Genomic DNA, 13,753 nt, shown 5'->3' on the forward strand with positions numbered 1-13,753 from the left:
GGCAAAGCAAGAAAGACAAATAGACAACTGATGAGTCTGCCAACTGATTACAATACTGTACATTATATATATATATATATATATATATATATATATATATATATATATATATATAGACCCGAATGGCTAGACAAAGAGGTACTCGGTCATGTTCTACTAATTCAAGTTTTCCACTTCTATAGCTGCATTTGTGTTTACGCTTCGACAAAGGCACCACGTATGTTTTTACAGCTTGTGTCAGCAGTATATATAACAGAAAAAGAGATAACAGTTAGACTGCGTGTATTACTGTATTATGTCTATAGTAGCATCAACTGACACAACTTGCTATGATACATGTACCTACAGCTAGCAGTAAGTTCCATCTGGCAAACTGAACAATAACAATACTGAACTCGCAGTTGTGATGATATAAAACAACTATATTTATGTTCGCTTTCATAGACGACTACCATTCGTCTGTGTAAGGAGCAAGTTCGTGGAAAAAAATTCTAATGTTGTCTTTATCTTCAAACACTGCCCAGCAGAAAACTTGCTTGGACGTACCGCACATTTTTCCGACGACACCACAATTCATAATCAAGTCATACAACTGAGTATTCACAATCACAGTACATATGGTGTGAGTTTGATCATAGATAGTAATGAGCGACGAAGACGTCTGGGACTCTTCACACGTTAGTAGCTTTACAGCAAACCGAGGGCCACCAATCTGAGGTACTGGAGCGAACGAAGGTCCTCGCTTGTGTCTAGGTTTCACAATTCTTGTTGTTTTCCTAACCGTTCTAGTTGGTTCTGACGTCCACGAAGAAGTGGTAACGCTGTAACGACTTCTAGTAATTTCGCACAACAACGTGTGTCTTTCTAAATGTTTCTCAAGACAAGGTCTACTGCAATAGTTGGAAGCATAACACCGTTGGCATTGAATGCTTTGCTTTCCTTGTCTTAGTGTAGCATGGCAATGTGAGCAACTATTCTTCTGCCACAGACTTTCAGACTGAGGATAGTGAAGTGTCTTCTCGTTGTTCCTGACAATGTTGCCACTCTCGTAAGTCTCTAGAACGCTTTCAGACAGTTCAGATTTGTTGAATGCCATTAAGTTGTTTTCTATTACATTATCTGTAATTCTGTGAGAGGAGATGCCACTAAATCTTATTCTCATTCCCCCACACTTATTACTACGAATTGTGTTTTCAGTCACAACGGCACCAACGTTGGGATGCGGATCGCAACAGCCAAGCGATCCAAATCCCCAGTACATGTTACCATTAATCAGATTTTTCCTAACCGACACGACTCCACATCGAGATGTAACATACAACAAATAGATTCCGTACGTTGAATTCTCACACAACTCGTTTCTTTCGATCACTACACTGGGGACAGACTCTGGCTGACATGGCATTGACTCAATATAGTCGCGTACTATATCTCCAATAAACAATGGATTTAAAGGGTTTGTGTGAGAAATCTCGATTCCTTGACCATTCATGAAAACGATGTTAGATTGAAGGAGGCAATCGCCTGGAAGCGGTCCCAACAAATATCCGACGCCATTTTCACATACTGTATTGCCTATAGACATAAGACAACCTCCATATCGAGCTTCTAGTCCAGCTGCTTTGTTGCCTTTGACTAGACAAGAACACACGGCAGCCGTAGCTGGAGCTTTTCTACCAGTAGGACAGACAGCCAATCCTCCCGCGTCACTGTCAACAATGTGACATCTGTCCAAATACACCGATCCACCATCCACTGATACAGTGGAATAACCAGCTCGAGTAGAGGTAAGTCGACAGTGCAGAAGAGAAGCATGTGCCTCGAAACAAACGACAAAACATCCGTTTCTCATAAACATTTCAAAATTTACCCAACAGGAATAACTTTGAATAAATATTCCAATGTGTATATCCATTCTACATTGCTGCAAACCAACAAAGTTGATATTTTCCGTCACACTCATACCATACTCGGTTATTTGCTTGTTATCTACAAGTACAGTAAATCCTCGATAACGTTTTTGATCAGCCAAGATCGAGCGAAGGTTTTCCTGCGTCGTTATCTTAACGGATGGAACGTTCGGGTAGGCTTGCTTAAACCACTTCATTCGACAAGATTCGGCATTCAAGTGCATTGCCACTGACGCCACACAACGAGCTAAAGGTAACGACGAGCATTGGATGAGCGCAAACAGTTGAGATAAAATCTCGTATCCGTCGCAACGAGCGGGTAATAACTTGATGCATTCGGTCGCATCTTGATAACATCCATCCAACTTGCCAGACTGCAGATAGGCTCGTGCTCTACAGCTCACGAGCGAATATCTTTCCTCCATCGTGTTCTTTCTACACGTCGACGACAGACGCGACAATTCGCTCGACAGTTCATTCGCCACTCCCTCGGCGACGTGACGATCGCAAGTTCGTAAAATTTTGATCAAGTCTTTCCGGACCTCGCGACTACACTTGACCGTCGTGACGTCGCCATCTTTACGTTTCGACGATATATCACCGACCGTTTGTAATTTTATTCCACTCATCGTTTCGTCTCGTATCGCTCGTCTTACGTTCTGTTGAACTCTTAACGGTAACGGTATAATAGTAGATGTCAACCTTATGACGTCATCTTTACTCAATCTATCGTCCATCGTGTCGAGCACACGAAGCTTCTGACGATCGAGCAATTTAGCAACGGATAACCGTCCAATGCAGTTACAGTAAATAGAAGCGTTATCCAACAAAACTGCTACGTTGCAGCACACGAGACGATGGAATAATGGACCGAGTAATGGAGCGTTAGAGAATATATGTTCTTGTAAAACGAAGGCGTGAGATGATAGAATTCCCCACTGTTCGTCTTCCCCTACTCTTTCTCTCAAACAATATTCCATTAAGTTCGGTTTCTTGCATCGTTGCAAACACAAACTTACGGCATTAACAGCAGACTCAAACGTTGCGTGAAGTTCTTCACATCCGCTTACTTTGATACATTCCTGCAGTACTTCTTGTACTAATCGATGAACACTTAATCCTTTTTTCTCATATTCTTCGCGAAATAGAGACAATTCAGACAAGAGACCGACAATCGAACGCAATGCCGTCGAGTCGGTCTGGAAAAGTTGCTCGTCGGTCGCTTTGATAAGGATATACGGGATCTTTTCTGGAGCAAGAAAGGCGCACATACGAACAAACGAGTCGGCACATTGACCGAACTCTTCGTACCTCTTGATGCGATCAAAGTTTATCTTCCAAGTCGTATGAACAGCTAAACGGTGATTCGACGCTTTGTCCTGACCTGCCGCGTTTGCAATCTTTCGTCTTTTCAGTAACTTTGAACGTTGCTTTTTATACGTAGAAACGTAGTCGTTGAGCGAGCAGCGCGTGACGATGAGATAAGCTGCTACTTGTTCGAGTGCGAGCGGTAAATGACCGACTTGACGAGCCAGAATGGCTGCTTGGTCTTTGGAGAATTCGATCTCGTTCTTGAGGGTCAACGTTCTTTGTTCTAAAAACGCTATTGACTCGCTTTCCATAAATTCATGCAAAACGTGTATTGACGTTTGTTTGTCAATATGAAAAATTTCGCTCAAAATGTGAGGATTGCATCGAGATGTGACCATAAGATTACCATAATCGTTCGATTGTCTCCATGGTCCCAACACGATTGTCTTCAATAAGGGGTGAGAGCTCAATTCTGTTAAGTCCATGTTGTCTAATATCAATAACCACGGAAGTTTGAGAGCAAGAAGATAAGACATAATGCCGCTAAGCTGACATTTTGTAGACCCGTCAAAGTTGACCGACTTATGCGCGCCAATGTAACACGCCAAATCGCTAATACTTCCTTCTAGATCGTCTACAGACAACCAATAACAACCGCCAGAGTAATACTCTTTATGTATCCATACATATTCGACGGCAACGCTTGTTTTGCCAATTCCACCCAAACCTGATATTGCAGACAAACCACAGCCAACTGCACCTCTGCTTCTTGACTCCTCAGCGATCCCTTCCTTAGAGTGCAGAGATTCCCACAATTTCTCAAGAATTTTAATGCGACCGGTAAACGACTTGTTACGAGAAGGAGAATAGAACAAACTCTTGTTAACTTGTTCGTTTTCATCTACAGTAAACATGCACAAACTCAACTATAGAAATAATGTAAGCAGAACTGATAATGTATATATGTATAGGTATACTTTTACATGTGACAGAGATGGCAACTCTGCCACTTGCTCCTGATTCAGCAAACGTAGTAGCACCAGTAACCTCGATTGAAGGGTCGTTTCTGAGGGCGATGTCCTTTGCTGTCGAGAGAACTTCTTTCAATGTAGTGTGCGAAGGATTGCAGAGATTTGCTGCAAATAAAGTTCCTGCTGCTCCTTTCTTCACTGCATGAGTTACATTTCCTTGCAACGATTCTACAAGACATCGCAGATAAACGTCAACAAAATTCGTATCTTCAATGTTTCGTCCAGAAGTCGAGAAATACGAACCTGCTCTTGCTTTGTCTGCTCCCTTCACTGCAGCGTTTTCGATTTCCGCACCAGAGAGTTTACTTGCAGATGTAAACGCATCAGCAACCACAAGTGGTTTCTGACTTGACCTTGCAAAATTCGAAGATTTTTTAGTCATTTCAATTAGTCTGTTCACTCTGCAGAACTTCTCTTCAATAGATTTCAAAACAGCCATTACTTTTCTTACAGAATTGACAACGGGAGAAACTGTTACTACTTCAATCTTAGAGCGTTTTAGTGCTACTTTTAGTCGATTTCTTGAGATTCTTTCGCTAACATCGGTGAACTGATAAGAAACAATTGGACTGCAACAGGAACATGTTGATATCAAATCGAACGTTTCAATTCTAGAGCAATTGATGCAAAATGACATTTCGGTTGTATCAGCTACTATATACAAGCCTAAGAGGCAGTGTTTAGCCTGAGTATTAACCGCTGCTTGAAACGGCAATCTGTCCATCTCATGTTCTATTCCTTGCTCGTAATAATAACAAAAATCCTGCCACTTTCCCAATTTCAGCGATACTGCAGCAAGAAAATAACAATTGCGAGCAAAGGCAGCATCGCACTTGGGTGCCTTTCTAAAGTACTCTAAGTAGAGGTGTTTGGCTTGTTCCAACTGACCAACCATGGCACTGTGACAAAATGCCTGACCACTCAGAACAGCTGCGATGTCGTCTGTTCTCATCTCTTCAGCTTGACTGAAATGGTCTAGAGCGCTAACATATTGATCTCTCAAACATTGCATGTCTCCAGCTAGACAATGTAAACGAGCTAGCTTGAGCTGACTAGACTTATCACTCATGTTTCGAAGCTCCATTAGTCGAATAGCTTCTAACATGCGATCAATGCCTTCCTGTGTGTGTTCTGGACTAATTATAGTTGACCTGGTAATCTCCCTTCCTATCAGCGCATCTTCACAAACAGATGAGAAGTTCTTTTCAATATCATCACAAGCACTACTAACCCTAGAGAAGTCAACAGATACAAACTGCAAGACAAGTGGACACATAAGATAGGCGTTGACAATATACTGCAAGTATTGTCTCTTGTCCTCTAGGTTGGAACTATCTGGAACACTATTGGCTTCTTTCACTAAACCACATGCACCAAGTAACCTTTGACACGTCGGCGATTGTGGAAATTCCGACAGTACAGACGTTGGGACGGTCACCGGTGCTATCCTGGATGAACGCTCTTTGAAAAAGTGCTGAGTGTCGTAAGTCATCTCACGCTGTACCCGTCCTACAAACGACTCTATAGACAAAGTAGAAGGAATAGGAAGTTCTGCATCTTTTAGAATTTGACGAGCTCTATCTGCTGCATCTCCTTCACGTCCTGTTACACAGTATTTCAATATCTACAAAAAGAAACAATTATCACCCAACTGTACAATAGTTGAGACTTTAGAAATTCTGTAAGATGCCAGTAATTCAAATATTTTATCGTCTGAACGTCAACAGTTTGACTAACCTGTTTCGCAGTATCGTTGTGTTTGCTAGACTTTCTTAACCAGAAGAGAGCTTTTCGCCGATCACAGAACTCGTCCAATGCCACCAAGAAATAAGATGCAAGCCACAGCTGCGCCTCAGCACATCCACCAACAGCAGCCACTGACAAAAGCCAAACACCATTGAAATGTCGCCCACTATTATTATCTGAAATGTCGTGTATTTCCTGAATACTCATTCGTGCCAAACGTTTTGTTGCGTGAAGTTGGTAAGGAGGTTTACACTTCAGGTACATCATTGGTTTTCGTTTGAGCCAATTCATCTTACTACTGTTCACAGAGTTCGATTTAATATAACTCACTTCATCCGCCATAGCGCAATCAAACCAAACATGGGCACTTCGTATATTCCTCAAGATATTGCCGGTAACGCCATAGTAATACATTTCACCAAGACTACACTGTGCCTCGCCTACCCCCGCATTCGCCGCGAGCTGGTAGAATACAAACGCCTTCTTAGTGTCAGCAAAACCTCCTTTTCCCGTTCCATACATAAATGCTAGGCAAGCGTAAATATACGAGCGAGCAATCTGCACGATTTCAAAGGCATTTGCGACCTCGTGGTCAATAGGCTGCCTAGTAGCTTCCTCCATAGCCAACCTTACTTCTCGTAAGTCGTTGTCTTTCACTGCGGCTTCTCCATACATCCTCAAGCTTGCTGAAAATCTAGAAAAATCGTGGAACGACAAGAGCGAACGGTCTAGTTCAGATGCAATCTCGTTTGCAACGGCAGCATCTGGAGCAAACTGTTTACTTTCAGTCACCTCGGTAGCTTCCATTAACGCCAATATTGTCTGACAGACGCGCACGCTAATACCGTGATATCAAAAGAGCAGTCGCAGATAGCAACGACTAAGGGTGTTCCGGTCAATGCCCCGGATAGCAATTAAATCTCACATGAACAAATTCCTTCCTTGAATGATCTATCACTGCACGCAGAATTGCAGAAAGTCTAAGGATAAAAAACGCGCGGTGTAGGTGTGTCCTGCCTTTAAGCACACAAATTCAAACCAAATGTCTTGAATTAATTAATAAATTAGCCAGCAATCTTGTCTTTCAAACAAACAGCATAATTTAGTTTTTACAAACCAAAATATGCTTGCTCAACAACACAAAGTACAATTTGTTGCTGTCGACATGCTAATCGCTGTGCTAGCTACGTACACCAGATTTTCTGTTCATGCAAGAACGATATCCATCTGTACTGATGGCTGATGGTGTCCAGCCAAAAGGTCAACATTGTCACAATTCTTTACACAGCAGTTTCAGATCATTTCAAATGGCACACAGCTAAAGATCGAGATAGCAAAATAGATTAAAACAAATACATACAAGATAATATACAGTAATTCTTTCCTAGACGTGTAAACCATTCATGCATCTACATTGAATTTGTCTCATATAGACATCACGTACTCTGTTCAACAATGCAAATGCTACCATCAAGCAATTGATAAAGAAGTAGGTACAATCAAATCAAGACTTGCATTCATTAATTGAAGGACACCGATATGATAAGGTTACATGGTGTGAATCAAATATTATTCATTCATTCATTCATTCAATTGCCCTGCAGGTGTGTACAAAAGTTAGTCATTTAGTTATCTCATCTACTCTCAAGGGTGCATATTTAATTGCAACCAGAAAACAACTGCACTCCGTAATGTGAAAAACAGTCGATCATCATGCAAAGACAAGAAATGAAGCCAACAAATCAAATATCTAGTAAAGAATATAGAATCCTTAATCGTCCATTTGATTATGATGTTTAGAACTTTATTATTTCCATTTGTAGATAAAGACCTAACAGACGTGAGAATAGAAGATAATGTCATGAAACACGACTGTGCAGTGTGTGCAGTTACTCTCCCATTAGCAATTAATTGCAGATATAGATGTACCACTATACAAAATATGAATAGAGTATCTAATCGCATTCAGACATTGGAAGCTCTTACAAAAAGTCGTAAGATAAGTGAGATCACACATTCATGCATTGATATTGTGTTTAAGCTTCTGAGTCAATCTGTAATGCAATTAAAGTATACCTAGGCCTGCATGATGAAAGATCGATTGAGATCGAATCTCAGATTACTGTATAATAATTACTAATATAGTTGTGGTATCTCAGTACTTGACTACTATAGCAGTAGTTACACATGCTTGCAAATCATGCATGTAACCAGAAACTTTGCTAGGAGTACAGTACGTGTATCATAGCTAGTTTGTCTCTAGCCATGCACAAGTACGTTACGTAACGATGATTACCACTACCAGTCATATCGCAATTGCTCAAACCGTACTTGTCAATGAGTAGATACAAAGGGTTTATATTTTAGAGATAGAAGTCTGGCTGATCATGAGGATGCATACTTCACTGCAACTGCATGATCTCACAGACATACTTGCATGTACACAATTGTTATAAAACCCCAAAGTCTTCACAGTTAAGCGCAAAGTACCTTTCTCTGGAAAATGACGCTTCTCTCTTCGTTTTTCTTCTTCTGGTTTTGCATTGATCCACTCACTACGAAACGTGTCGTCCTGACAAGGTTGATTGAGACCGAAAATGTCACTACACAAAGCTTTCGGACAATGCTTTCTCTCAGATTTCAGCCATTCACCCTTCGAGTTACTCTCGACTTTGCACCAAGACTCGATATCACACATACTGTACACACTTTCTGTTGCGATGCAACGCTAACGCGCGTGTTACCCCACATTCCCCGTATTACCAGCTGATTCAATTTCTTTCTTTCTTTTAGCCATCGATGTGCAATTAGACGACTGGTCTTCTTGTTGAACAATATGGAGGTGCAAAGATTTCGTCTTCCTTTATCCGACACGAGACTGCTGATGGTTGGAAGAAAAATTTACAAAATCAAACTGCGACAGCGCGGCTGCGAAGATAGGTGGGACAAACACATTTACATATTTGTTAGTATAGTTGAGCCATGCTTTACGCAAACAGCAATAAATTTTGATAGACAGACAGACAATTGGTATGCATGCATGGCGCGCGAACAAACTGTTGATTTCAATTACCACGATGTGTTATTACAAAAGATTTTATTTCACTGTAGAGAAACATGTCTGGAACAGTAATGAACACAATAGTGTGCTGCGCGTTTTAGAGTGGCTGACAATTGGGTGAATTAATTATAGCTTTGATTCCATGCATGGAGAATGTCGTGTAATGTGTAGTGTGGTTGCTCCTAGGGGCTGACTGTAACTATATAATATTATAGTGGTCGTTTAGTTTTTATTTATAAGTTAATCTAAAGAAAAGTATGTGTATTGATAGACAGACAGACAGATAGACAGACAGACAGATAGGTAGACAGACAGACAGACATACAGACAGACAGATAGACAGACAGACAAGCTTTTTTGTAGTTACACAGTTTGCATATACATGCATATTGAACGTGGTCATATATACTGAGACGTCGGTCACATGCACTGATTGATGTTTGTGTCAACTGCTGCTCACTCTATTCGATCAATTGTAGTGATGAAGGCGAACTGAACGCTCTCTACGATAGACCAGAAGTTCAACAAGATCTCAAGGTCTCTCTGTTCTATTGCTAGTATCTTGACTTCAGACACAGTCAAATTATTAATGTCATTGTGCAGAACGTTATTCTGTACACGCTTGTCAACATCGCCGATCGTGTTCGTCCAGTGCAGACAAACGATCTAGTTTGCTATCCGTGTATGTCGCTGCTTGTTTGCCTCCATGTTCTATCACACACTGGAACAATTTGTTGTATAGTTAAATCTCCTTGGATGGCAGCCAAGAAACTAAACTTCTATCAACACAACCAACTACTGGACACATACCCTGAAGTGATCACATTCTATGTCGAGTGCAAGGATCGCACAAATTTGAATAAAGATAACCTCGTGGAACAAAGAGCAACCGATTTGGAAAGAGAGGAGCATGACGTTCATCAGTCACTGGAATGTTTGGAAGGCGAAGAAAACGAACGAGTGACGAAGAAGCAGCTGAAACGGAAACAGTTGCGAGAGCTAAAGAGTGAGGACGACTCTTCTGTTCATGTGAGTCGACGATCATCAAAGAGAAGGAAAGTTTACTGTGAAAGTGAAGACTCTGAAAGTAACAGTGAACACAGTGGCAGTCGAAAAGCAAGAGCTAGTCATAGGACTGTGCTGAAGGAGGTAAAAGTGTGTTGTTTGTTAGGTGTGGAGCTTGAGGGTTAAGTGTGTTTGTATAGAAAAGATTGAATAAGATCCAACGGAAGGCTAATTGGGCTAGAAGTGATGCTCCTACTCCTGCTGCTGCTGCACAGGCGTCAAGTGTGGGTTGTGAAGGTCAAACATCTAAACAAGATAAAGGCGATTCTGGTAGAGATATAGATGGGGAGTATTGGAAGGGTGTTTGACTAACTGGGATTTATTGGTGTCTGTAGCTGGAACGGATACTACGCGTCGATTGTCGGGATTCACAGGGTTGCTGCAGTAAGGATTGGGGCATGCACTGACACACACACACACACACACACACACACACACACACACACACACACACACGCACACACACACACACACACACGCACACACACACACACACACACACACACACACACACACACACACACACCACACACCGTTGCCTCTGCATGCTAGCGGTTGTTTCATAGGCGCCTCCTCAAACCACTCCGAATCTGGTGAGCAGACTGAACTCCCAACAAACACACATTGTGTTTAGAAGGAAAGGTACACTAGCGATCAGTGAAAGTGTATGTATGCACATGTGCCATAGAAATTTATACAATAACACATCATTGCTAAAGTATTTCATTATAGGATGACTTGAGTTACAATAGCTTTATTGTTTATATTTACACTATTGCTACATTATGAGCTACAAAATCAATGGAGAGAGTAACTCTTGAATAACTTTAAGTAAGTAAGGATTGGAGCATGCACACACACACACACACACACACACACACACACACACACACACACACACACACACACACACACACACACTTGGGGTATGCAACCATTGCTGAGTTATTGTGTGAGGTATGGCCCACAGCACATGTACACGTAACTCTGATTCATATGAGACTCGGAGTCCATTATGAATAGATGTGATAAGGCAGCCATATCGGCAACAATTTGGTCACACTAGTCCACCTTTCCAAAACTTGTTGCAAGATGCAGCCAGCAAGTTTGGTACATAATACACCATATATGCTATATATCCACTGCAGCAGAGTAATTTACAGTTGGCAGTCTGGCAAAGCTGCGATGGATAAACCTTACTGATTTCCTTCCTCGTTAATAACTGTTTCCTGGTTAGTCCTCGTTTCTGTCTCATCACGATTCTCATCATCATCACACTGAGATACAACCTTGCTATCTTCAACTGCTTTCTCACTCTCTGCCGGCTCATGACCACTTGGATCATCATCATCATCATCATCTACAGCTTCTTCAAGATTTTCATCAGTCTGATCTTGGGTTTGCGTACGAGGTCGTTCTTGTTGCTTCTCTACTGGAGGTGGCTGCATCGGGATACTCTGATGAAAAGCCTGTGTAGAGAGTCACAATATTAAACTGACAAAGTCTCATGAAGTTCAAGCATATTTTGATAGACCCGAGTTTGTGACTGCATTTCCTGCATTCTTCTGTTGTAGAGGTGATAAACATAATGGGCCATGCGAGGCATGTCTTCAACAATGAATGGATGAGAAGGCGGTAATTCATCAGACTGTAGATACGGTACACCAATGGTTACGACATAGAATCCTAGAATATCAACGATAGACAAACTCGCCTTTCTACATGGAGGATACATCTCTTCTGGGGCTAGATAGAGATTCAAGGGACGCTCCATTAACTGGAAAACAACAGCAATGTGTGTGTGTGTATAATTCAAACTAGTCTCCAGTGTTCATAAACCTGGCTAAAAGCAGGGCTCAGTTCATAGCAATTACGGAAAACAGACACTCGAGCGAACACGTATAAACCCAGTCGGGCTCGAGACAATGCCACCACAAGACGACGAACATCCCTCAAGTGGCCAACAGCTTTTGTCCTCACCAAAGATAACAGAATGTAATCATTTTGCTGGCCTTGGAAACGATCGACAGATGTAACCTGTTAATACGTATATAATTTGTCACTAACACACACACACACACACACACACACACACACACACACACACACACACACACACACACACACACAGCGTGCCTTATCAGGGATGCCAAAGAATGGATTCTTTCCACATCGCTGCTTGAGCACATCTCTGATCAAATGTTTCTGTCCATTGTAGGTCGTGAGAATAGTAATCTTACTGGCTGGGTATCCCTGCAGCCTCATGTACATGTAGACAGCAACTACGTACTCAGCCTCGGCCAGATTCTGATAGTAATATGGTGTCGGCTGCGATTCTCCCTGTCCATTGAAATCACCAACATCAATAAGTTGAAAATCATAAAAGAAACCAGGATTGGCCATTAGGTACTCTGGCCAACGATACACATGAGGAAGATTGCCAAGGTTCTTATATCTCCAGCTGTACAGACTGCAGAGGCTAAACAAAGTTCAAGTAACTATATAGTGTTCAATAAATTCTTTACTTATTATATTTATATAAAAAATAAACAACAAAACAACAAAACACAAATAATATAAAATAAAAATTAAAAAGCTAAAAAAAATAATTTATTTATTTATTATCAAATTATTTACTTATTTATTTATTTTATTTATTTATTTTATTTTATTTATTTATTCTACTTATTTATTTTACTTATTTTATTTTTTATTTTATTTATTTATTTTATTTATTTATTTTATTTATTTCATTTTATTTATTTATTCTATTTATTTATTTTACTTATTTTATTTTTTATTTTATTTTATTTGTTTATTTTATTTATTTATTTATTGTGCAATTATCATCAGAATTTGATGTGCACACATACCTTGCTCTGGATCGTCCTTGAGCATCCAGATCTACTGTAGGCACACCAAGTCGAACAAACCGAGTGAACAACGACTGTTCCATATTACAAAATTTCTGGAAGGCCATGTTCTTGATTACTGGTGGTAGTTGGTGGTGATCACCGATCAAGATCATTCGCTTCAGACGACTAACGCCATCCTGAGGTTTCTGTACACGAGGCAAGCAGTAGACAACATCAACACAACAAGATGACAACAAGACGACGTCAACACAACAAGACGACATCAACACAACAAGACGACATCAACACAACAAGACAACATCAACACAACAAGACGACATCAACACAACAAGACGACGTCACGTTTGTATCAACCTGCAGCATTAGAGGAATAAACGTTTCAATTTCCAATATCTGAGCAGCTTCTTCCATCAGGACGTTGTCATACTATTATACGCATGGAGTTTATTTAACTGACACTCGCAATAACCTGCTGGTGCACAAACAAACCTGAAAACTTAGTTCAACCATGTCTTGCCGCTTGAGTGCGGCATGAGTGCATGTCATAGCAATGATTTTGGCTTCTTTGACTAGCAAATAGTTGGTTCTATCACCACCTGATCAAAGAACGAAATTATTGATATGTGCAAGTGATTGTATCATGTCTAGTGTAGAAGTCTCTACCTCTTCGTAGTAACTCAAAACCTCTGAATTCCTGTCAACATTTACAACTGCATGTTACGTTTTGTCATACATCACAAGTGTTGTTGGCAC

At 40.8% G+C, this 13,753-nt stretch overlaps 3 protein-coding genes across 3 annotated transcripts in view; 1 reads left to right on the forward strand and 2 right to left on the reverse strand.

Moving 5' to 3' along the window:
* Positions 1-7,030: 7,030 nt before the first annotated feature.
* Positions 7,031-8,710, reverse strand: LOC134180413 (protein SPATA45 homolog). Its single transcript, XM_062647563.1, has 2 exons — positions 8,489-8,710; positions 7,031-7,316 (listed from the first exon to the last, which is right to left on the reverse strand). Exons 1-2 carry the CDS (start codon positions 8,694-8,696, stop codon positions 7,297-7,299), a joined length of 228 nt encoding a protein of 75 aa, XP_062503547.1. The 5' UTR covers positions 8,697-8,710; the 3' UTR covers positions 7,031-7,296.
* A 38-nt stretch (positions 8,711-8,748) lies between these two features.
* LOC134180264 (uncharacterized) lies at positions 8,749-10,929 on the forward strand. The gene is made up of 7 exons (XM_062647378.1): positions 8,749-8,938; positions 9,539-9,596; positions 9,663-9,741; positions 9,802-10,208; positions 10,265-10,394; positions 10,460-10,508; positions 10,691-10,929. Exons 1-7 carry the CDS (start codon positions 8,835-8,837, stop codon positions 10,719-10,721), a joined length of 858 nt encoding a protein of 285 aa, XP_062503362.1. The 5' UTR covers positions 8,749-8,834; the 3' UTR covers positions 10,722-10,929.
* A 162-nt stretch (positions 10,930-11,091) lies between these two features.
* LOC134179478 (RNA helicase aquarius-like) overlaps positions 11,092-13,753 on the reverse strand; it is a 10,409-nt gene continuing 7,747 nt past the window's right edge. Inside the window, exons 36-44 of the mRNA XM_062646382.1 lie at positions 13,664-13,694; positions 13,490-13,596; positions 13,355-13,426; positions 12,998-13,185; positions 12,261-12,603; positions 11,964-12,161; positions 11,839-11,901; positions 11,659-11,772; positions 11,092-11,593 (exon numbers count right to left, since the gene is read on the reverse strand). Of these exons, the coding sequence (XP_062502366.1) occupies positions 11,321-11,593; positions 11,659-11,772; positions 11,839-11,901; positions 11,964-12,161; positions 12,261-12,603; positions 12,998-13,185; positions 13,355-13,426; positions 13,490-13,596; positions 13,664-13,694 (1,389 nt within the window). The 3' untranslated portion in view covers positions 11,092-11,320. The remainder of the gene's footprint in view (positions 11,594-11,658; positions 11,773-11,838; positions 11,902-11,963; positions 12,162-12,260; positions 12,604-12,997; positions 13,186-13,354; positions 13,427-13,489; positions 13,597-13,663; positions 13,695-13,753) is intronic.

Source organism: Corticium candelabrum, chromosome 5, assembly GCF_963422355.1.
Source record: "Corticium candelabrum chromosome 5, ooCorCand1.1, whole genome shotgun sequence".
Taxonomy (NCBI): Eukaryota; Metazoa; Porifera; class Homoscleromorpha; order Homosclerophorida; family Plakinidae; genus Corticium; species Corticium candelabrum.